The following is a 21,299-nucleotide window of genomic DNA, read 5'->3' as shown; positions in this document are numbered from 1 at the left end:
ACAGTCCCTATATAAAAGAATAAATGGACACAAATCGGACATCAGGAATGGTAACATACAAAAGCTGGTGGGAGAACACTTCAATCTTCCAGGACATTCTACAACAGATTTGAAAGCTATACTTGAACAAAAAAAACTTCAGAAACAGACTTCAAAGAGAAACAGCAGAACTAAAATTCATTTGCAAATTTAACACCATTAATTTGGGCTTGAATAGGGATTGGGAGTGGCTGGCTCATCACAGAAGCAGCTTTGCCTCTCCTGGAATTGACACCTCCTCATCTATTATTGGGAGTGGACTGATTGAATTGGCCCTGTCGACACTGGTTCTCCACTTGTGAGGTAACTCCCTTCTCTTCATGTGTCAGTATATTTATGTCTGCATCTGTAATTTTCACTGCATGCATCTGAAGAAGTGGGGTTTTCACCCACAAAAGCTTATGCTCAAATAAATCTGTCAGTCTTTAAGGTGCCACTGGACTCCTTGTTGTTTTTATAGAATCACTGTCATTGAAGATTTTTAAGAACAGGTTAGACAAACACCTGCCTGGGGTGGTCTAAGTATACTTAATCCTGCCTCAGCATGGGCGGCAGGACTAGATGACCTCTAGACGTTCTTTCCATCCCTACATTCCTATGATTGTTTTCTTAAAATTAGTTGCAGTTACTACTTCCAGTGCAGCTCCAATAGTGGCAGCACCGGTGTACACTGGCTTCAGGTTTAGATGACACAGTGATTAAAATGCTAATGCCTGTCACCACCCATCACTGCAAAAACTACTGGAATACCATGTCCAGTTCAGGTGCCCACAATTCAAGAAGGATATTGATAAACCAGAAAAGGGTTAAAAGAAGAACCACAAGAATGATTAAAGGATTAGAAAACATGCCTTATAGCAGGGGTTCTCAAACTGGGGGTCAGGACCCCTCAGGGGGTCGCAAGGTCATTACATGGGGATCACAAGCTGTCAGCATCCACTCCAAACCCCACTTTGCCTCCAGTATTTATAATAGTGTTACCTATATAAAAAGGTGTTTTTAATTTATAAGGGGGGGGTCGCACTCAGAGGCTTGCTATATGAAAGGGGTCACCAGCACAAAGTTTGAGAACCACTGCCTTATGGTGATAGATTCAAGGAGCTCAATCTATTTAGCTTAACAAAGAGAAGGTTAAGGGGTGACTTGATTACAATGTATAAGTACCTATATGGGGAACTATTTATTAGTGGGCTCTACAATCTATCAGAGAAAGGTCTGACACCATCCAATGTCTGGAACTTGAAGCAAGACAAATTCACACTGGAAATATGGCATGAATTTTTAAGAGAGAGAGAAAATTAAGTTTACCAAGGGTTGTGGTGGATTCTCCATCACTGACGATTTTTAAATCAAGATTGGATGTTTTTCTAAAAGCTGTGCTGGAGGAATTATTTCAGGGAAGTTGTATGGCTTGTGTTAAACAAGAGGTCAGACTAGATGATCATAATGGTCCCTTCTGGCCTTAGAATCTATGAAATTTTAAGAAAAATATTCTAGCTTTGACAAGGTGGGATGGAAGGAGCTGTAAAGCCAGTCTATGAGCAAATGCCTTTGGACCTTAGACTAAATACTGAAAAGAGCAGCTGCATCTTCAGTCATCACAGGAAAAACTTTTGTGGGAACACAGATGGAGAACCCATAATAATTCCCAGCTGGACGCTAGACTGACACACATCTGTTATAATACACAGCGCCTGAAACGGGATAGTAGGATGGAAAATGGGTATACTGGAGCGGGTTTTATTTCATATGGAGAGACACTGCAATACAACAGGAAATAGAGTATTAAAAGCAAATTTTAAAAAATGGGACTAAAATCTAAGTATCTAACAGGAACTAAAATTCTGGGATGGAGTCTGGCCAGAACAGACTAAAAGAGGGAACAAATGCTAGGGAGCTGCCCATGGGACTGAAATGGCCTGCATTCTGTCTCCCATTGTCTATGTAGACAGCCTGTCCATACGAGGTTGAAAGAATGCATAAGTTAGACCCCCTTAGACTTGCCTTATTACAGGTTCCTTAGCTCTTGTGGCAAGTGGGATCATCTCCCGGATCTTGCAACAGGCGAGGCTGGGGCGGGCAGCCGCCGCTGGCAGTGTGAAAAAGTCTAACTCCTGGGGAGGGTTTCTAGTCTTTGGCATTGTACACTCAGTAATTTCTCCCCCTATTAAGTGTCTTGCTGGCCCCATGCTGTTTACTGCACTATTGGGAGCTTGCTCAGGAAACAGACAAGTTGGCCCGCCCCATGTTCAGGGTTTCTGTGCTAGGTGGGTTCTCTGGTGCTCTATGAGGTTGGAGCTCCAGCTGAAGCTCTTCCCGCAGTCACTGCATTGGTAGGGGCGCTCCCCCGTGTGGATGCGCTGGTGCTGGGCAAGGTTGGAACTCTGGGTGAAACTCTTCCCGCAGTCAGAGCACTTGTAGGGGCGCTCACCCGTGTGGGTGCCCTGGTGCCGGATGAGGTGAGAGCTCTGGCAGAAGCTCTTGTCACAGATGGTGCAGCGGTAGGGCCGCTCTCCAGTGTGGGTGCGCTGGTGGCTGACCAAGTGGGAGCTTTTGCAGAAGCTCTTCTCGCAGTCAGGGCACTGGTAGGGGCGCTCGCCCATGTGGCTCAGTCGGTGGCTCAACAGCTTTGCGTTCTCCCCAAAGGTCTTTCCACACTGGGGACATCGGTAGGGCTGGTCACCTGCATGGCTGAGCTGGTGCCGGGTGAGGTGGGCACTGACCCCGAACCCCTTTCCACAGTCCCCGCACTTGAAGGGTCTGTTACCCGTGTGAATGCGCTGGTGCTGCACCAGGTACGAGCTGCGCCCGAAGCTCCTACCACACTCCCCACACTTGTAGGGCTTCACTGCCACATCAGCTCGCGGCTGGCCGCCAGCAATGCGGGAGAAGCGTGTCTCACACTCAGCACAGTGGTGTGGCCGTGGCCTCTGCTGGATGCTCTGGGTGAAGCTCTTCCCACAGCTGGTACACGTGCAGGCCAACTCTCCAGCAGCATGGGTGCCCTGGTGCCGGATGAGGTGGGAGCTCTTGTTGAAGCTCTTTCCACACTGTGTGCACTTGTAGGGTCTCAGCCCCTTGTGGATGCGCCGGTGTTGGATGAGTGCAGAGCTGCGGGTGAAGCTCTTCCCGCAGTCGGGACACTTGTCTGGCCGCTCGCCTGTGTGCACGCGCTGGTGCTCAATGAGGTTGGAGCTCCAGCTGAAGCTCTTCCCGCACTCTCCGCACTTGTAGGGGCGCTCGCCTGTGTGAATGCGCTGGTGTTGCACGAGGTTGGAGTTCTGGCTGAAGCTCTTTCCGCAGTCAGGGCACTTGTAGGGGCGCTCGCCTGTGTGGGTGCCCTGGTGGCGCAGGAGGTGGGAGCTCTGGCTGAAGCTCTTGTTGCAGTTGGTGCACTTGTAGGGCTTGACACCCTGGTGCACACGCTGGTGTTCTGTCAGGTGGGAGCTCTGGGTGAAGCTTTTGTCACAGTCGAGGCACTGGTAGGGGCGTTCACCTGTGTGCACCCGCTGGTGCTGGGCGAGGTTGGAGTTCTGGGTGAAGCTCTTCCCACAGTCGGAGCACTTGTAGGGGCGCTCGCCCGTGTGGGTGCCCTGGTGCCGGATGAGGTGGGAGCTCTGGCCGAAGCTCTTGTTGCAGTCAGTGCAGTTGTAGCGTTTCTCCTTGGACTGGAGCTCTCTCTCCCAGGGCGGAGATCTGCCCAGTGGCTGCTGCTCTCTGTCATTTCCCCACAGCAACTCTGACCCGCCAGGACTCTCTGAGCCCACTTCCCGGGGGATGTACCCTTTGGGTCTACTCCCTTCCTCAGGACATCCCTGCAGAGGGCTCTCCGCCTCCTTCTCACTCATGATCCCATCTGCTGGAATAAAAGAGAATCCAGGCATCACTCACTCACTTGCCCCCTGGGTTGGGAGGAAAGAGGAACTGCAACACAAGAATTTTTGGGGGGGGGGGGGGGAATTAGAAAGGGGAATTTGCAAAAACGGTTTGCTGTTGGACCAAACAGAGAGCACTGTCCCTTTAAGGGCATGCTTATTACAGGGCCTCTGTCTCTTTAAAGCCAGGCATTCTGGGAATTGTTGGGCCTAGGCTCAGTCATAGTCAGCTGAAAGCAAGGCCTGCTGGGATTAGAGGGATAAAAAGCCAAGCTGCTGTAGCAGTAGAGAAAGGGATCTTTTATGGGATGAGCCGCTATGGGTGTTAGGTCTTTTCTGGCACAGGCTTGGAGAAGGAACCTGTCTGGAACTATGAGCATACGCTGATGAGAAAGCTAAGAATTGCCTGCAGCTCAGCAAAGTGAAAGGGCTGTCATCAGAGTCCAGTGGGAGGGCTAAGGGGAGCCTCTGTAGCTGAGAGGGGGAAGGCCACTGTGATCCAAGGGAGGCTGGACTGTCTGCAGACTGTAGTCTTGAAGCATAAGGATAAAGTGTGGCTGGAATTGGGGCAGGGTGTCCTGTGCCAAGTATTGGAATATTTTGGGCCATTAAAACCAGGACCTGGGAAGTCAGGCTACTTTGGAACTATAGCTGAGGGGGTGTGTGTGACACAATGTTGCCAACTCCAGTGACCTCTATTGTGTGATATTTGGTGTCTGCCTTAAAGCCCTACTAGCTAGAATTAAGAGATTGCATGAAAATCTCAGCTTTAGTTCTTCAGAGAAGTTTTCTACATTCCTGGCTGCAAAGAACTGCTTGAAAACGTGAGTGCTTGTGTGCATCCTGAAGCTCAAAACCAAGGAGGCAGATAAACCTGGTTTTGTTTTTTAAGTCCTTCATGGTATGGGGGGGGGGGAGAGAAGCTGACAGTTTTTGAATACTTGTAGTTGGGGATAACAACATTCACAGATGGGGGGGAAACTGAGGCACAACTGTCTGTCCCCCTGCCCCCGTGAAGGAGGAGTGAGTTGAACCTCCTACACAAACAGACCAAGCACTATGTTGCCCAAACATGTCTGGAGGGGAGAGGCAAGGAAAGCCGATGAGCAGCTGACGTAAAACAGAGAGCATAGATGAAGCAAGGGACAACCACCAAAAATCCAGCTGGGCTTGATAAAACTAGATCATCTCCCCTCCAGCTCACCCCATAAAAGAACTCCTTCTCCCATTACTACAGTGGCTTGGCTTTTATAGCCTTCTAATCTCAGCAGGCCTTGCTCTCAGCCTGTCAACACATGAACTATAGGTACTACAAGTTCCAGAACATCAGGGGACAGAACACCTGTAATATGAGTGCTCTTAAAGGTTGAAGAGCAAAACTTTCTTGCAAATTCCTATCTCCCCCCATCCACAAATATTCTGTTTTGCAGTTCCTCTTTCCTCCCAGTCATCAGTGGGTAGATTAAAAAAATCTAGCATTTCAACAAAGGCATCCAGGAAGAGTTTATGCTTGATCTTGTTTCAATATTACTTCTCCTTGTGCTGCCATGGAGTGAGCTGGCTGGCTTACAAGGCAGAATGGGGTGAGAGGCTGCTGGGCTGTGCCCCCCCAAAACTAGTTTGGGAGACCCTGCTGGGCTGTGCATGCTTCTCCCCATGTGGCCCTGGAGTTAGCTGGGTTGTGCTGGGGGAACCCTACTGGACTGTGCATTTACTGCCCCCCACCCCCAGCATTCTCCCATACAGCTCATTGATGAGGTTGCAGAAGAGAGCCCTGCTGGACTGTACATTTCCTCCACCCTTTCCCCATGCTGCCTTGGAGTTCGCTGAGTTGTTGGACCTAGCTAGGCTGTGCATCTCTACATCTCCCTGGTGTAGCAGGGCGGTGCACACCCCCGTGCGGCCCTGGAGCTGGCTGGGTTAGGGACCGCTGCAAGGCGTTGCAACTCCCATGCAAGGTGTGTGTGTGTGTGGGGGGGGGGGGGTCCCTGTAAGGCGGTGCAACCACTGTGCTGCCCTCAGGCTAGCTGGATTGGGGAGTGCCTGCAGGGCACTGCACCCCCATGATAGTCTGAGGCTGACTGGGTTAGGGGTCCCTGTGAGACAGTGCACCCCCCAACTCACCCCATGCAGGTGGTGCAGGGAGCCCCTCAGCCTTGCCCCGCTTCGAGAGAAGTCCCTCATTAACATGCTCCCCCCGTCAGGGCACTTCTGAGCCTCTCTAGCTGCCGGAGGATTAAGCAGCTCTGTGCTTGTATCACTCCCATTTCCAGCTGCGTGTGGGGCTGGACCGATCCACATGCCCTGTTCCTAGAGGATGGCCTGGAGTGCTTGCTTGCCCATCAGAGCCCGGGCCAGCAATCCAGTCCCACTTCATCACAGTAGCAATACTGGGGGGTTTCCCTTGCTGCCTGAGCCTTTAAGGGTGCATTTAGGGCTAGTTCTCCAGCACTTCTCAGCCAACGCCAGGGCCAGACACTCGCTTGGGTTAAAGTAAAATCTGAAATTTCTCTTTGAACACTGGACTCCAGTAGGTGGGGCTTGAAGAAGAGCAACACAAGTCACTAGTGTCAAAATGTGACCCCTAAACGCTTAGGGAGGCAAGTAAAAACCCCAGGATAATTAGTTAAAGAATAACGAGGTTTTTAAAATAATCTCTTGATTTTGGAATGTGTGGCTGACTTTTGAAAAAGATGGCTTTAGGTAGCCTTTAGAGTTCAGGGCTGTTGTTGGGTGTGTTTCCCCCTGCCACCCGCTCAGAACCATTTAGTTACGGCTTCCCCACTGCAACATTTCTCATTCCATAAGGGGGTAGAGGGGGAATCCAGCCACAAAGCCTAGAAATTTTTAAAAATAAAAGTTGATATTGCTCTCAAGAAATTTGTGTCCTTCCTCTCCTGTCCTACATGACAAATACATTAGTTAAAAATTGTAGGGATTTAGCATTAAGGTGGAATTTATGATTGCATGCAAATTAACCAGTGACATAACTTTTATAACATGTCGCACATGGAGCGCTACCAAATTTGGCAGCTGTTGAGATAGTCTTTGCTTTGGAGAGCTGACAAGTGAAGACCCTGATCCTGCCAAAACTTCCCACACTGTATAGGCTGAAAACTGAGCATTTGCATAAATCTTGGTAGAATCAGAGCTTAAACAAATAGACAGTTCATTAAGGGAAGGGATGTTGCATACCATCAGGGTGATGGTATGCAAATGTCAAGTTAGAACCATGATGTTTTGTGTCTTACTTAGAGACCCCAAACTGAGATTGGATCACCTAGCATAATGGGTCACCAAATAGCTTTGAGTAAAAATAGGGTTGGTTGGGTTATAATCCAGTACAGACACAGTGCTTTTGTGTGTGTCTGTCTGTGTGATGACTCTGCTGGGGACAGATCAAGAAAGCAAGCAATTCAACTCCTATAAAGTTAGTAAGTAATCTAGCTAGAAAATGTGTTTTCTTTTGTTTTTTGGCTTGTGAAATTCATTGTGCTGGAGGGAATGTGTATTCCTGTTTTTGTGTGGGAACTGATTTTTGGAGTCTATTGTGTGGTAGCAGGACCTGGTTTTCCAGAGGGAAAGAGAATTGGGGGAACTATTTTTGGGGTGGGATGGTTCTTTGAACAGGGAGATAACAGATTGTGGGATGGGATGGGAGGGAAGAGCATTGTGTAGTGGGGAGGCTAGCCTGTGGGATACCATTCACAAATCACCTCTTACCCTTTGACTCAGCCCCAGGGTTGTGGTAGGGGGAAATAATAACTGGTTGGGTCTGGGGGCCCTGAGGAAGGCTGGGTGGCCGAGATGAGCTCATTAGCCCTCTGAGTTTTTCAGTGGGCCTGCAAGACCCATTGGTAGCAGGACTGATAGGGGAGAGGGGTTATGCGTGAACTTAAAGATGCTGGAAAGTTGCTTCAGTGGGAAGCTCCAGGGCATGATGCAGGCATGTTTATTTTGTTTGGACTTCTGTTGCAGTGTAGGGAACAAAACAAGAATCATGCTGCAGGTGACACACTGCTGGGGGCTGCAGCTGGCTTAGTGCTTGGTAGAACTTCCCTGCTAACTCTTCCACATAGCACTTGATTTTATTGATAGAGTAGGCCCCTGGCTCCCAGCCCAGCCACAGCTCCACCGCCAGCCATGGCTCCGCTCACGGCCCTGTGTCCAGCCCCAGCACTGGCCCCACTCCCAGTCCTGGCTTTGGGGGGCGGGGAGAGAGGAGAGGAGGATGCGGAGAGGGGAGTGTGAGGTACAAAGTGTGGGGACCACTCATCTAGGTTGTATTTCCCACATTTGTTTATGAGATAGTCATGCGAGTCAGTATCAGAACCCTTACTAAAGTCAAGATATACCACATCTACCACTTCCCCCACATCCACAAGGCTTGTTACCCTGTCAAAGAAAACTCAATTTGGCTTGACATGATTTGTTCTTGGCAAACCCATGCTGACTGTTACTTATTATCTTATTGTCTTCTAGGTGTTTGCAAACGATTGCTTATTTACTCCATTATCTTTCCAGGTACTGAAGTTAAGATGACTGGTCTGTAAATCCCCAGGTTGTCCCTATTTCCCTTTTTATAGATTGGGACTAGATTTGCCCTTTTCCAGTCCTCTGGAATTTCACCCGTCTTCCATGACTTTTCAAAGATAATCATTAGTGGGTCCGATATCTCTGCAGTCAGCTCCTTGACTATTCTAGGATGTATTTCATCAGGCCCTGGTGACTTGAAGACACCTAACTTGAGTAAGTCATTTTTAACTTGTTCTTTCCCTAATTTAGCCTCTGCTCCTACCTCATTTTCACCGGCATTCACTATGTTAGACATCCAAACACCACCAACCTTCAACCTTCTTGGTGAAAACAAACAAAAGTCATTTAGCACTTCTGCCAATTCCATATGTTCAGTTATTGTCTTTCCCCTCATTGAGCAACGGGCCTACCCAGTCCTTGATCTTCCTTGTGCTTTTAATGTATTTGTAGAATGTTTTCTTGTTACCCTTTGTTATTAGCTAGTTGAATCTCATTTTGTGCCTTGGCCTACATACTTGTGTTATTTGTTTATATTCATCCTTTGTAATTTGACCTAGTTTCCACTTTTTGTAGGACTCTCCTAAATTTCAGGTTACTGAAGATCTCCTGGTTAAGCCAGGGAGGTCTCTTGCCATACTTCCTATCTTTCCTATACACAGTGGGATAGTTTGCTCTTGTGCCCTTAATAATGTCTCTTTGAAAATCTGCCAACTCTCTTGAACTGTTTCTTCCCTTAGACTTGCGTCCCATGGGATCTTACCTATCAATTCCCTGAGTTTGCCAAAGTCTGCCTTCTTGAAATCCATTATCTTTATTGTGCTGTTTTCCCTCCTACCATTCCTTAGAATCACAAACTCTGCCATTTCATGATCACTTTCACCCAAGCTGCCTTCCTCTTACAAATTCTCAACCAGTTCTTCTCTGTGTCAAAATCAAATCTAGAACAGCCTCTCCCCTGGTAGGTTTCTCCACCTTCTGAAATAAAAATTGTCTCCAGTACATTCCAAGAACTTGCTGGATAATCTGTGCCTGGTGCTGTGTTTTCCCCCCTCAACAGATGTCTGGGTACTTGAAGTCTCCCACAACGACCAAGTCCTGTGCTTTGGATGATTTTGTTAGTTGTTTAAAAAAAAAAAAGCCTCATCCACCTCTTCTCCCTGGTTAGGTGGTCTGTAGTAGACCCCTACCATGACATCACCCTTGTTTTTTACCCTTTATCCTTACCCAGAGACTTTCAACAGGTCTGTCTTAATGGCTATTAGCCAGGATGGGTAAGGAATGGTGTCCCTAGCCTCTGTTTGTCAGAGGGTGGAGATGGATGGCAGGAAAGCGATCACTTGATTACCAATTGGGTTCACTCCCTCGGGGGCACATGGCATTGACCACTATTGGCAGACAGGATAATGGGCTGGTCTAACCCAGTATGGCCATTCTTATGGTTTTGTGTCTCCTATTTCCATCACAACCTCAGTCCAAGTGTATATATTTTAAAATGTACAAGGCAACATCTCCTGCCTTTTTCCCCTGCCTGTCCTTCCTGAGCAAGCTGAACCCTTCTATACCAATATTCCACCAAGTCTCTATGATGCCAGCTATGTCATAGCTGTTTATTAACTACCATTTCAAGTTCTTCCTGCTTATTCCCCATACTTCTCGTATTCGTATACATACATCTAAGATACTGATTTGATTTGCCCTCTGTTTTCTCGTCTCTTCCTTATCCCTGCTCCCTCCCAGCCAGAAATGAGGACAATGCACTATAGCTTTTAATAATGCAATATAAAATGAAGCCACAGGAAAGCTCTGTGTTTATTATAACAGATATGATCTGAATGACCCCATCATCCTGAGGAGTCTAGGATCTTCTTTGTCCTGAAGATTGCTAGAATTCAGGATCAAGAACAATGTCAGGCTGGAAGGACTTTGAGAATTCATCATGTCCAGGCCCCTGTGCTGAGGCAGGACCAGCTAAACAGACAGCATCCCTGACAGGTGTTTGTCCAACCTGTTCTTAAAAACTTCCACTAATAGAATAGAACTCAGAGCTCTTTCCATTCCAATCCATAACTCTGTCACCACCCTATAATGCAGGACTCTGATCTGTAAACGGATGAAGGAGGCACCAGTAGGAAACAGCAGGATTTACTGGCCAGGTTTCCATGGTCTTTCAACTGGAAACAAACAGAGCAGTGCTTCAGAGATTCTTCTGTGAGATTCTAGAGAGAGCTCCGCTAAGTGGTGCGTCCCAGACACCTGTCCCCTGGGAAATCCACTGCGTGGCAGATCCCCACCCCCAAGCTCTGCTACAACATCAGGAAGACTGGTGTCTTAAGGCCTCACTTAGATATACGGACTTTGTATTAGTCTATGATGTTTTTCTGTCTGGTTCTAGATCCAGGATCTGCACTGTCCTCCTTACCTGACGGATGTGTTCTGGGCACTCACCAGGAAAGGAGGTGCACTCCTGTCTTGAGATGGAGGCGTTGGAAGCTTTCTTGACCTCTGCAGGTAGGTGGCATGGGTTGACAAGAGCGTTGAGTCTTTTGTTTGGGCGCCCTGCACCTCTGACTTGTGCTCTACCCTTTGATGGGTACGATAGCCTCATACACAGCGGGACTGATGCACTCTTCCCTGCTGGCTGTGGAATAGGGACAAATCCACATTTGTTCCAATTTCCTTTTCTGCATGCGAGGAACAGTGCTGTGCTTCCAGGGACAGGACTCCAAGTGCTGCGAGTCTCCTGGCCAAGGAGAGACCCCATAAGTGACAGTTCCCAGAAGGATAGTTTGCTCAGTGACCCCAGGGATTAGCCCCATGCACGTATGGATGGGGCAGGGGAGGTAGATTAAGTACTTCCTCAGGGTGGCTTCATTAGTCTCCTAGTGGAAAGAAATTTACCTTCTGCCTGTAGACTCCAAGGTGCTGAACAGAGCTTCTTCCAGGCCCTTTGATGGTAGCGCCACTGTAGGGACAGATGTTCCCTCCACGGCCCCTCACAATCTTCTCTAACTATTTATTTAGGAAGGTTTAACAGGTTTACAAATCTCTGCCATGTAAACGTTGGAGACAAAACAGTCATTACAACAGTGAGCTCTTCTTTAGAGCAACCTAGTCATACAATAAATTAGCTCTCTATTTCACAGGGTACTACCACTGACTGACTGAATCTCTTTACAATGCCCACAACACGTGGGTTCTGTGATTTTATCAGAGTGAAATCTCTGATTGCACATATCTAACAAGCCAGGCCAATCTATCAAATAGTAATATTCAAAAAAATTGGACAGGTGCACTGATATTTTGCAGGAGAGTATTTTGAGTATTGAATAAATAAATATCTAACTATTTGTCCTTTGTTTTGCCGAGTATGTAATTGGTGCATTAATTTTTCCATAACAATCTGCCACATTTTTTGAACCATTCCTCTAGAGTTGGACTATTTATCTTCCCTGCTAGGAGGCTAGCAGTAGCTTAGCAGCTACTAGCAGATGAGAAATTAAATTCTTCCTTCTGTTTGCGTGACCATTTTTTGCTAGAAGGATTATCAGAGGATCCTTTAGAATAGATATCCAACAGTTTGTGAAGTTTGGTTACGAATTGTATCCCAATGCTCTAATAGCTGGACACGTCCACTGTACATATATACAATCTCCTCTTTCATCGCGGTTTTTCCAAAATTTATCCCCATTCAGTCTCTATTTTTAATCTCACCGATGTGAGGCACCACTAAAGCGGTATCTTAAAGACATTTTTTGTATCATGCTATAGTTGCTGCTCCTCTTTCCTAGATCAAACCTCATTCCTCTGGGGTAATTTGTCAGTCCAAATCCTTTTCCTAGCATGTCAGATATGGACTCTTTTTTGTTAAGAAAGTGGTCTGCAAAGATTGATTTGTTTCAATTCTTTTATTTCCTAAACTACGAGATGCCATTGCTTCAATGAAAGTTTTCTTTTAAAACAAAAAGCTCTCTTTTCTAGAACGATGAGAAACATAACGTTTAACCTAAAGGTACTGGTACCATGGAAGAGTGGGTCAGTTAATTGTGATCTATGAATAAATTAGAAATGTTCCTCCCTGAATGCACCTCACACTAACGTTCTTATAGTCTCCTCACCCCTTTGTACATATGGGGAACTGAGGCACAGAGAGAAGTGACTTGTCTGAGGTCACACAGGAAACTCATGGCAGATCAGGGAATTGAACCCAGGTCTCCCAAGTCCTTAGCTTATGCCTGAATCATTGGCCCATCCTGCCTCCTACCAGGGCCTTAGCTGGAGACACTTGGGCTTGTTACGCCAGCTCCTGGAACTTGTCCTAGTTGAGAGTCAGTGCTGTTGGCTGACTCTTCTAGATGCAAGGAGAGAGAAATAGACTTGTCTGGATATTCCTCATTCCTTCGTCTCCTTCCAAATGCCAGGCAGCTCAACTTTGCCTTTCTGGATTGTCCTAGTGAGCTGGTTCTTGCAATAATGGAACCTCTCTGTGAAAAAGGAAGACAGGAGGGCCTGATGCAAGGTTGATCAAGCCAGAGAAATTCTGTCTCCTTGGTCAATAAAGAACACCCAGACTTACCCTTGCTCTCCCCTCCCTGATCTTCTGTAGGATCGGGGACAGCATAAACACTGGATGGAAGGGATACCAATAACTCTGGCTGTACCTGAGACAGAACAGGAGCAGCGGATGCTGTGAGATCTCATCTCCTGGAGATGACTCTCTCATGGACGCAAATGGATACATTTAGCCAAAGCACTGGGCAAAGGAGCTCGAGCCCATTGACTGATTGCTCAAGCCAATCTGCTTTGGTACTCAGCTACCCTTTTAGTGTGCAGAGAAGTAAGGATGATGATCTCTGCCTGAACAGGAGGAAGAGGATATTTGGTTCTTTTTTTCTCACTGATCTGTGGCATGGCCAATGTGTTCTGCAGTAACGATGTGAGGACTCGAATGCCGTTCTTAATGTAAGCTGTACTTTGTTCTAATGTCTTTTGTAGTTTAAGAATATTTAATAGCATTAGGAGGTAGTAGGAGCTAGTAGTCAGAGCACTTACCTAGGAGTCAGGATACCTCAGTTCTATTCCTGATATGACACTGATCTAGAATATCTTTGGGGAAGTCACAATCTCTCTCATCTTCCCTCTGTCTTGTCCCTTTAACCCTGATCTTAGATGGGGACCCTAAGTGATACTATAACACAATAGTAAAACAATGACACTGCTAGCAAGCTCACTTTACTGTATATTTTGACAAAATAACTAGTTGATTGAAAAATGGGAAAAATCATGATATTTTTGTAAAAACCAAAAAAATCAAGTTTTCTAACTAGCTCTGAAGATAGTGAAAAGGTCATAAAATCCTTTGTACAACACCAACTACAGTTTAAACTACCAGTGGTGATACAAAAAAACAAAAACAAAACAAAAACCCACTATACTGCTCTGCTAGTCAGTCTTTGCGGAGTGGAGAGGGGCTTCCTTGTGCTAATTAAAGCGTACAGATTAGTGAGATTCTCCCACTTAGCTGGGCATCACACTCTAGTCTGAGCACAGAGAACATGGCCTCTGGAAAAAGACGAGTATTTATAAAGGGAGGCCTGTTTCAAGTTTCAGCCTAAATGCAGACACACTGCCATTTTTTGTGTCTTTCAGGCACAAGAACTAGAAATTCAGTCTTCTAGCATGCTAAGACAGCACTTTAATCTTCAGTGCCATTTCATAGCGAAGTGATAGACAGACTGAAAGAAAACAGATAGTGGATACAAACTGTGCTGATTTCTAGGAACAGATATCTGGTTTTGTTGATGCACAAGGCAGAACAGTGAAGAGTTGACTGTCACAGTTAAATGGGCTATGCAATGCTAACCGAAATAGAGTTGTGTGTGACCTAAGAGGATATTATTCAGGCATGGGGGAACAGATTTGAGCTGTGAAAACTTTCAATTTTATAACAGGTTGCAAAGTAGCAGCCGTGTTAGTCTGTATTCGCAAAAGAAAAGTAGTACTTGTGGCACCTTAGAGATTAAATTTATTTGAGCATAAGCTTTTGTGAGCTACAGCTCGCTTCATCGGATGCATTAACTTAGGCATTTTTCAAGCCTAAGTTAATGCATCCGATGAAGTGAGCTGTAGCTCACAAAAGCTTATGCTCAAATAAATGTTAGTCTCTAAGGTGCCACAAGTACTCTTCTTTTTTCAATTTTATAATCATTTTTCTAACTGATTACATTAAATGACATTTGTTCATGATAATGTATTAAGATTTTACTATACTTGCCTCTGTTTGTCCCAGAGTTCCAGTTGCCATAACCTAGAAAAAGACCAAAAGGTGGTCAAAATCCAAAATTATATGGTAATGCCAGCTGATCTAGCTAGAGCAAAAGGAGAATCTATTCTATCCAAGATCTGATAATCAAATGCACCCAAATAAGCCAGACTGCATCACAGTAGATACTCCTAAAAAGAGATCAGAAAATCCTATATTACTCCAGAGGAATTCTGCGCCTCTGAGCATATAGAATTCATGTCCCCACAGATAAGGATGGGGAAGCAAAGGCAAGTCTCAAGAGTGGTCACGTGTCCCTCCCAGCAGCATAGTATCTAGAGCAGCCAGAAGAAAGGCAAATCATGGGGGGAGAGGGGGTTGGGGTGCAGGAGAGGGTCAGGGCTCTGGAATGGGGGTGCAGGCTCTGGGGTGGGGCTGGGGATGAGGGGTTGGGGGGGCTCAGGGTTGGGGCATGGGCTTACCTTGGGCAGCTCCTAGTCAGCGGCATGGTGGGAGGTAGGAGGTTGACAGGCTGGTCCCTACCTGTCCTTGCACCACAGACCGGACCGTGCTGCACTCTGGAAGCATTCAGCAGCAGGTCCAGCTCCTAGGCGGAGTCATGCAAGCAGCTCCATGTGGCTTTTGCTGTAGGCACCACCCCCGAAGCTCCCATTGGGTGGTTCCTGGCCAATGGGAGTGTGGAGCTAGTGCTCGGGCCAGGGATTAGACCTGCTGCTGGCCACTTCCAGTGGTCAGAACAGGTAGGGACTAGCCTGCCTTAGTTGGGCAACACCGCCAAAAGGACTTTTAACGGCCCAGTCAGTGGTGCTGACCAGAGCCACCGTGACCCATTATTGGGTCGCGACCCACAGTTTGAAAATCACTGCTCTAGAGCATAGTGTCCTTACTCATGAGTTTCTGTATAATATTTTAATTCAAGCTTAAATTTCTAGCACTTGTAACTGCAAAGATACCCTTCCAATGGGAACTGGTGAGTTTTTTGTTTTTCAATATCTATAGAAAGATGCAGCTTGGAACAAAGGCTGTTATTTGCCCAAGGCTTAGATCACAGAAACATCTTGGACTGGAAGGGAAAGAATCCCTCACTAGCAACTAGCTTTGCATCTGGTAATACAGTCTTAGGGATGGGATATGCTCTCCATTGCCTGTGCCCTCACTAGGAGCTTGTCTCCAGTACAAAATTTGTCACTTACTGATAGGTGTCATCATACCAGTGCAGAACATGAACTAGCTCCAATGGTAGCCATGGCCAAAACAATCAGCACCACCGGATTTTAACCGAAGTTTCTGAAGCCCCACTGTGAAATCCCTAGTACACAAGAATCTCCCTGCCAGGTTAGATTCTGAAAGATTCAATAGGTGTGAATCCCCCTATGTGGGCTCCCAAATTCCTATCCAGACCCAGAGTAGGACTACACTGGATATGCAGAGAAGGGAGCAGGACTGATCACCAAAAAAGTTGAGCCAGAAGCTTTTTAAAACTGGCATCATCATCTCTTCTTAGAATCTAGAATACACAAGTTTCCTGACTAGTTTTAGCATTTTCTTACATCAGCAATAGTGCTGCATTTCTAGCCCTGCAAGAGGCTGACTGACATGCTTCTGTTTGATGCTAGTACACAAAGGTGACTCCTCAAAATTATGCACACCTCAATTAGGTGCCACATACAAAGTGAGCTCACCTCTTAAAGTTACCATCAAGTCACTGAGAATTTTAGTTAGAAACTGGAAGACTTCACACTAGATGATACCAATTTTAAACAAACAACTGCATTCAAGAATGAAGTTACATAGAAGTGCGTAGGCTTAGTTCTTTTAAAGATAAGGAACAGAGATATAATGCCTACTTCCAATACAAAGATAGGATGGTTTTGCTTTACACCTTTGCTTCTTGTAAGTGTCTGGGTATGTTTTAAGCCACTTTATAGCAGAGATACAGAAGTTAATACAGAACGTATTAAGCTGTAAGTCATGCCTCCTGTATACACAAATCATTTACGTAGAATCCTTTACCAAAGAATCATTTAACCACAGATATATGAACAGATAATGGAATCTTATTAACTTTTCTGCTAATCGAATCACCTGTACAGAGAAATGAATGACTATAGACATAATTTACTGTAGGAAAGGGAACAGAAGGGCAACTAACAAGTTACAACAGGGCTAAACTCTAGCCTAGACATACCTTAAGTATCAACCAAAGTTATATTTCTGGAAGAATTGAGTAGAACCTGGATGTAGGGCCAGGTGCATCATCCACCCCAACCACACACCACTCATTTCACAAGGCCAGAGACATCAAAAAGTAACTGTATTAGATGAAGACTGGTGAATTAAGTGCAAAAAACCCCAGTCTGGTCTCATCATACCTCCAACCACACACTTTTGCACACAAGTAATTGCATCATCATACCCTTCCTGCTCTGTCTGACACCCAATTCCTAAAGTCAACCACAGTTCCCAAAGTCAACCAATTTCTTGTGTTATGCCACATTCATCTAGCTTCAAAGTCTGCACACATTCTTCCAAGGCTGAGTGAGCTATTTAGTTGTTTGTTTTTTTAATTTTAATATGGGCATTTGTTTTGCAGGGGATACTCATCACATAAATGTGTTTTCTAGGTGAACACTGATAAAAATATACTATATTGAGCCATTACTATGTTCTACTCCCACCTCCTCCTCAAGAAATAATCCTTTAATCCATACAAGCATTAAACACAGATCTCAGATTAAAGCTTCTAAATCCACAAAAATAAAAACTGAGAAAGCCTCAAGTAATATATTCTTAATATTTCCAACAGCCTACAAGATTGCAGTTTAGGAGTACATCCTGAAAATCTTCATCTACCAATATAAAATGCATTCTTATTTTGAGAAGAGCTACATGCTTCACATCACTTTTACCCTATTTCTACAAAAATAAGGACTTTCCCTACAAACTGTATAAGACAAACAAATTCTATAGTTCCTTCCAATATACACCACATCAAAGCTCTTTACAGTACAACTTAATAGGGATTCTTAACTTTTATCCACTGATGGATAAAACCAACCACTTCTCCTTCTATAATGCCACATCCCAGAACCTTTTGTGCTGTTTCAGCAATGAAAAGAGCTAGCAGTTTGCTTTTTCAAGTTCTTTCGCATATGGTAGAGAGGGGCGGGCACCCAGAGCCACAGGGGCAGGGGGACACACAGAGCCCCCAGTTTGAGGGGGGGATGCGATGGGGGCATTCAGGGAACTTGTGGGGGAGAAAGAGGGATACAATGAGCTGCAGGTACATGTTATGAGCCTGACATACAGAAGCAACAAATTCTATGACCCTCTAGTTATGTTATGTATGACTGAAATCAGTTATTACAGTCAATGCATGTGAACTCAATCATTTAATATTTAAAAATACATCAAGCAAAAATTGTTCATCACATTTTCCATAAGAAAGTACAACTTTCCCCTACGAGATAGATTCAGTTCAGAAGGTTCTTCACAACCATAACAAATGTAAACAGTTTTTACATTAAGCCTTAGAATCTGTAGAAAATGATAGTAGTACCATGACCCTATGGTTGAGAATCCTTGCCATACATGCACAACATTAAACAGGCTGCCACTTTGGGGAAGAAAGGGAGCAATACAGTGGCCAGCTATCACAACGCACAGTTGAGGTATAGGTCTTGGTAAGCGAGAGATTTTCACCACTGATCAAGGTGAACCCCTTATATTTAGACACAAAAGTGTCAAGCAATGCAGGAATTACAAACCCAATTATAACATTAATTTGTCCAAATTGCACACATTGTATTGGAAGGTAACGTTTTGAACTTTCCACATACAATTGAGTATACCAGAATAAGGCAAATTTCATAGCTAGATTACAGTCTTTTAGCAGTACAGTATTATTGAAGCTGAGCTCTAAGGTTCGTACTTTCCCTGCCTCCCCCCACGACCTCTCTCATTTTATTTAATGCAAAACTTGTAACCCAGCACCCAAAGGCAGTTAATTGCAACCACACTGAGGAAGAAAAAAAATATCTCAAACCTGTCGCAAAAAGCAGCAAAGCTGCAAATTCGGGGCTCCCAGCCGAATACCTGAGACTCTGCAAAGGACAACTTCAACTACCCTTTCCTTTGTTTCAGCAGAGGGTAGGAGAAGCAGGGATTGATGCCCCCTCTCATATGCAGAATCCCACATGCCTTGTCACCCTGGCTGGGTATAAATCTCAAGTTCTCTCTCCCGAGCTCATCAGATGCAGGGGGAAGAGAAGAATCTGTGCCAGCTTTATCCTGCTCATTCACCCACCCTCCCCCAAACTCATCAGCCAGGGATATTGGGGCCAACTTTTTCTCCTTGCTTATTACATGCCCTCCAAAGCCCATGCAATGGTGTGAGGGGGAAAGGAGAGGAGATATCACGATCACCTTCTCCACCCTTATTATACCCCATTCCTTCAAGCAATGGTGAGTGTATGTGAGAAAGCAGTGTCAATTCCTTCCATCATCGCCAAGATGATGCAGTGACAGTAAGGTAAGAGTATAATCAATTCCACCTTTACCCTTGCAGTCTCCAAAACTCACAACTGACAGAGAATATTACCAGTGCTGGGTTTCCCCCTCCCTCATTATTTATTACACACATACTCACAACAATGCAAAGCTGCATACAAGGGGAAACCATGTCAGCTTCTACTCTTATTATTATATCCCCATCACCAGAGGCCCATTCAATGTTACGTATGGCAGACTAGCAGAGCCGACTCCTCCTCCTGGTTATCACATCCCCCCAAAACCTGTGTAATGGTGTATGTGTCCCCCTCCCCTTGTATATCTTCCCATAGGTCCAAAACCCATATAATGCAGGATGGTTGGTGGTGTATGTGGGGGTGTCAGGGGCAGAATCCCCCCATCCCCAGACAATTCTGTTGTGTGGTGTGGGCCTGTTGACTGCCAGCTCTCCCCACACAGTGCTACACAATGGGGATGAGGTATGTATGCATGTCTGTGTGTGTCAGTGCCAGACACCCCCCCCCCAACTCCACAAACACACTGTGTGGTGGAGATAATGTGTGTATGGGGAGTATCAGACCCCCTGTAATGCTGTGTGGTGGGGGGGGCGTCAGTGCCCCACTAGGCCCCACACTGTGCAATGGGGGACAGGGTCAGCACTAACACCCCACCAGGCCCCATACCAGCCCCCCTGCAGGCCCCATACTGTGCCATGCGTCAGAGGGTCGGAGCCAGTGCTGCTCTCCCTGCTGTGCCGTGCAGTTGGGGGGTCAGGGCCAGTGCCACCCGCATGCCATGCCGTGAAACAGGGGATCGGGATCAGGGCCAGCCCCACCCCAAGGCCCCAGGCCACGTTTGCGGTAGGGTGTCAGGGTCAGCCAGCTCCAATCCCTTCAGGCCCCGTGCCATGCGGGAGGGGGCCGGGGTCAGGGGCCGCAGCCCCCCGGCAGATCTAGGACAGCTTTGTGCTCTGGGGTCGGCGTCAGAACCCGCCCGACCCCCACAAGCCCCAGGCTCATGCGGCGGCTGGAAAGCGACGGTCAGGTCCCGCCTGCCCAGCCCCACGGACGAGGCAGGGCGCAGTAAGGAGCGAGCGACGGGGCCAGCCCTTTGCCCACGCCCGGGCCCGCCCCAGGGCGCCGAGGGTCTGGGGAGAGCTCGGAGCAGGGCCCGCAGGCCGCGGTGAGCGAGGCCAGAGGCGGGGCAGCGCAGAACCCCCCTCACAGACGGGGGCAGCCGGCCCCCTCCCCGCGGGCCCGGCCCCGGCCCCAGCAGCCTCTCACCTGAGTAGCTCATGGCAGCAGCTCCACGTCCCACGCTCACCCGCGGCTGCCTCCTGCGACAGACGGCAACGGCAGCGGCCCCGCCCCGCCTCCCGACCGCATTGGACGCGCTGCTCCGCCCACCCGCAAGTCATTGGTGGCCGGGCCTGCCACGCCCCGCCTTACTCCCTGTCCGCCCGAGAAATTTCCCGCGGCGCTCCGTCGCCAGGAGAAGAAAAAAGCCGTCCATCAAAATCACGCTCCCTTTCCATAGGGTGGACAAATGTCAATCAAGAACCCTCTTCAAATACGAAAGGCGGACACTAACGTCCATCGAAATGATTTTAACACCTCATTGGTCAACATATTTGTCAGTCATTAAAGGCCAAAGCAGGGCAGGGAAGCCTGTCTAGGCTGGGGGCAGGAGGGAAGGGAGCGCGTAGCGCCCGGCACGCGGAAAGCCCTGGGGACCAGATGAGTCCTGACGGGGGAAGCCACAAAATCCCAGAAGCTACAGGATAAATACCAGGAGCAGTATAGCGGGGCACAGCGGGAGGTCAAAGGCCGTGTGCGAGATGACCCACTGAATTAAATATAACCATACCCTGGCCTCACAAGCCCAGGATGAGCTGCTCGTGGTGAGCAAGGAGCCGTCTACAAAATAACCCCGCTTAACAGTGGTAAACGACAGACACCAACAAACACTCCCATCAAAAGCAAACAAGGAGGCCTACTAACAACCCCGAAAAAGAACAAGAAATGGGCTGGACAGAGCATTTCAAAGAACTGCGGCACGGA

General features: G+C 46.9%; 2 protein-coding genes across 8 annotated transcripts in view; both read right to left on the bottom strand.

The window, feature by feature from the left end:
• Positions 1-20,567, bottom strand: part of AKAP8L (A-kinase anchoring protein 8 like) — a 71,238-nt gene extending 50,671 nt beyond the window's left edge. The window contains exon 1 of the mRNA XM_043506289.1: positions 20,551-20,567. The gene's annotated coding sequence lies outside the window, so the exon portion shown is untranslated. The remainder of the gene's footprint in view (positions 1-20,550) is intronic.
• On the bottom strand, positions 1,759-20,671 carry LOC119845802 (zinc finger protein 883-like). 7 transcript variants are annotated; one of them, XM_043506279.1, is made up of 7 exons: positions 20,523-20,671; positions 14,722-14,754; positions 13,024-13,168; positions 11,349-11,459; positions 10,870-11,190; positions 8,544-8,781; positions 1,759-3,895 (listed from the first exon to the last, which is right to left on the bottom strand). In XM_043506279.1, exons 1-7 carry the CDS (start codon positions 20,654-20,656, stop codon positions 2,289-2,291), a joined length of 2,589 nt encoding a protein of 862 aa, XP_043362214.1. In that variant the 5' UTR covers positions 20,657-20,671; the 3' UTR covers positions 1,759-2,288. The 7 variants fall into 7 exon arrangements, with proteins under 7 accessions (XP_043362214.1, XP_043362215.1, XP_043362216.1 ...); XM_043506280.1 differs by lacking the exon at positions 8,544-8,781 and having other exon boundaries at positions 1,759-3,898; positions 10,896-11,190; XM_043506281.1 differs by lacking the exon at positions 8,544-8,781 and having other exon boundaries at positions 10,896-11,190.
• Between the last annotated feature and the right edge of the window lie 628 nt (positions 20,672-21,299).

The sequence above is a fragment of the Dermochelys coriacea genome, chromosome 20 (genome assembly GCF_009764565.3).
Source record: "Dermochelys coriacea isolate rDerCor1 chromosome 20, rDerCor1.pri.v4, whole genome shotgun sequence".
Taxonomy (NCBI): Eukaryota; Metazoa; Chordata; order Testudines; family Dermochelyidae; genus Dermochelys; species Dermochelys coriacea.
This window is presented reverse-complemented; position numbering and strand designations above follow the sequence as displayed.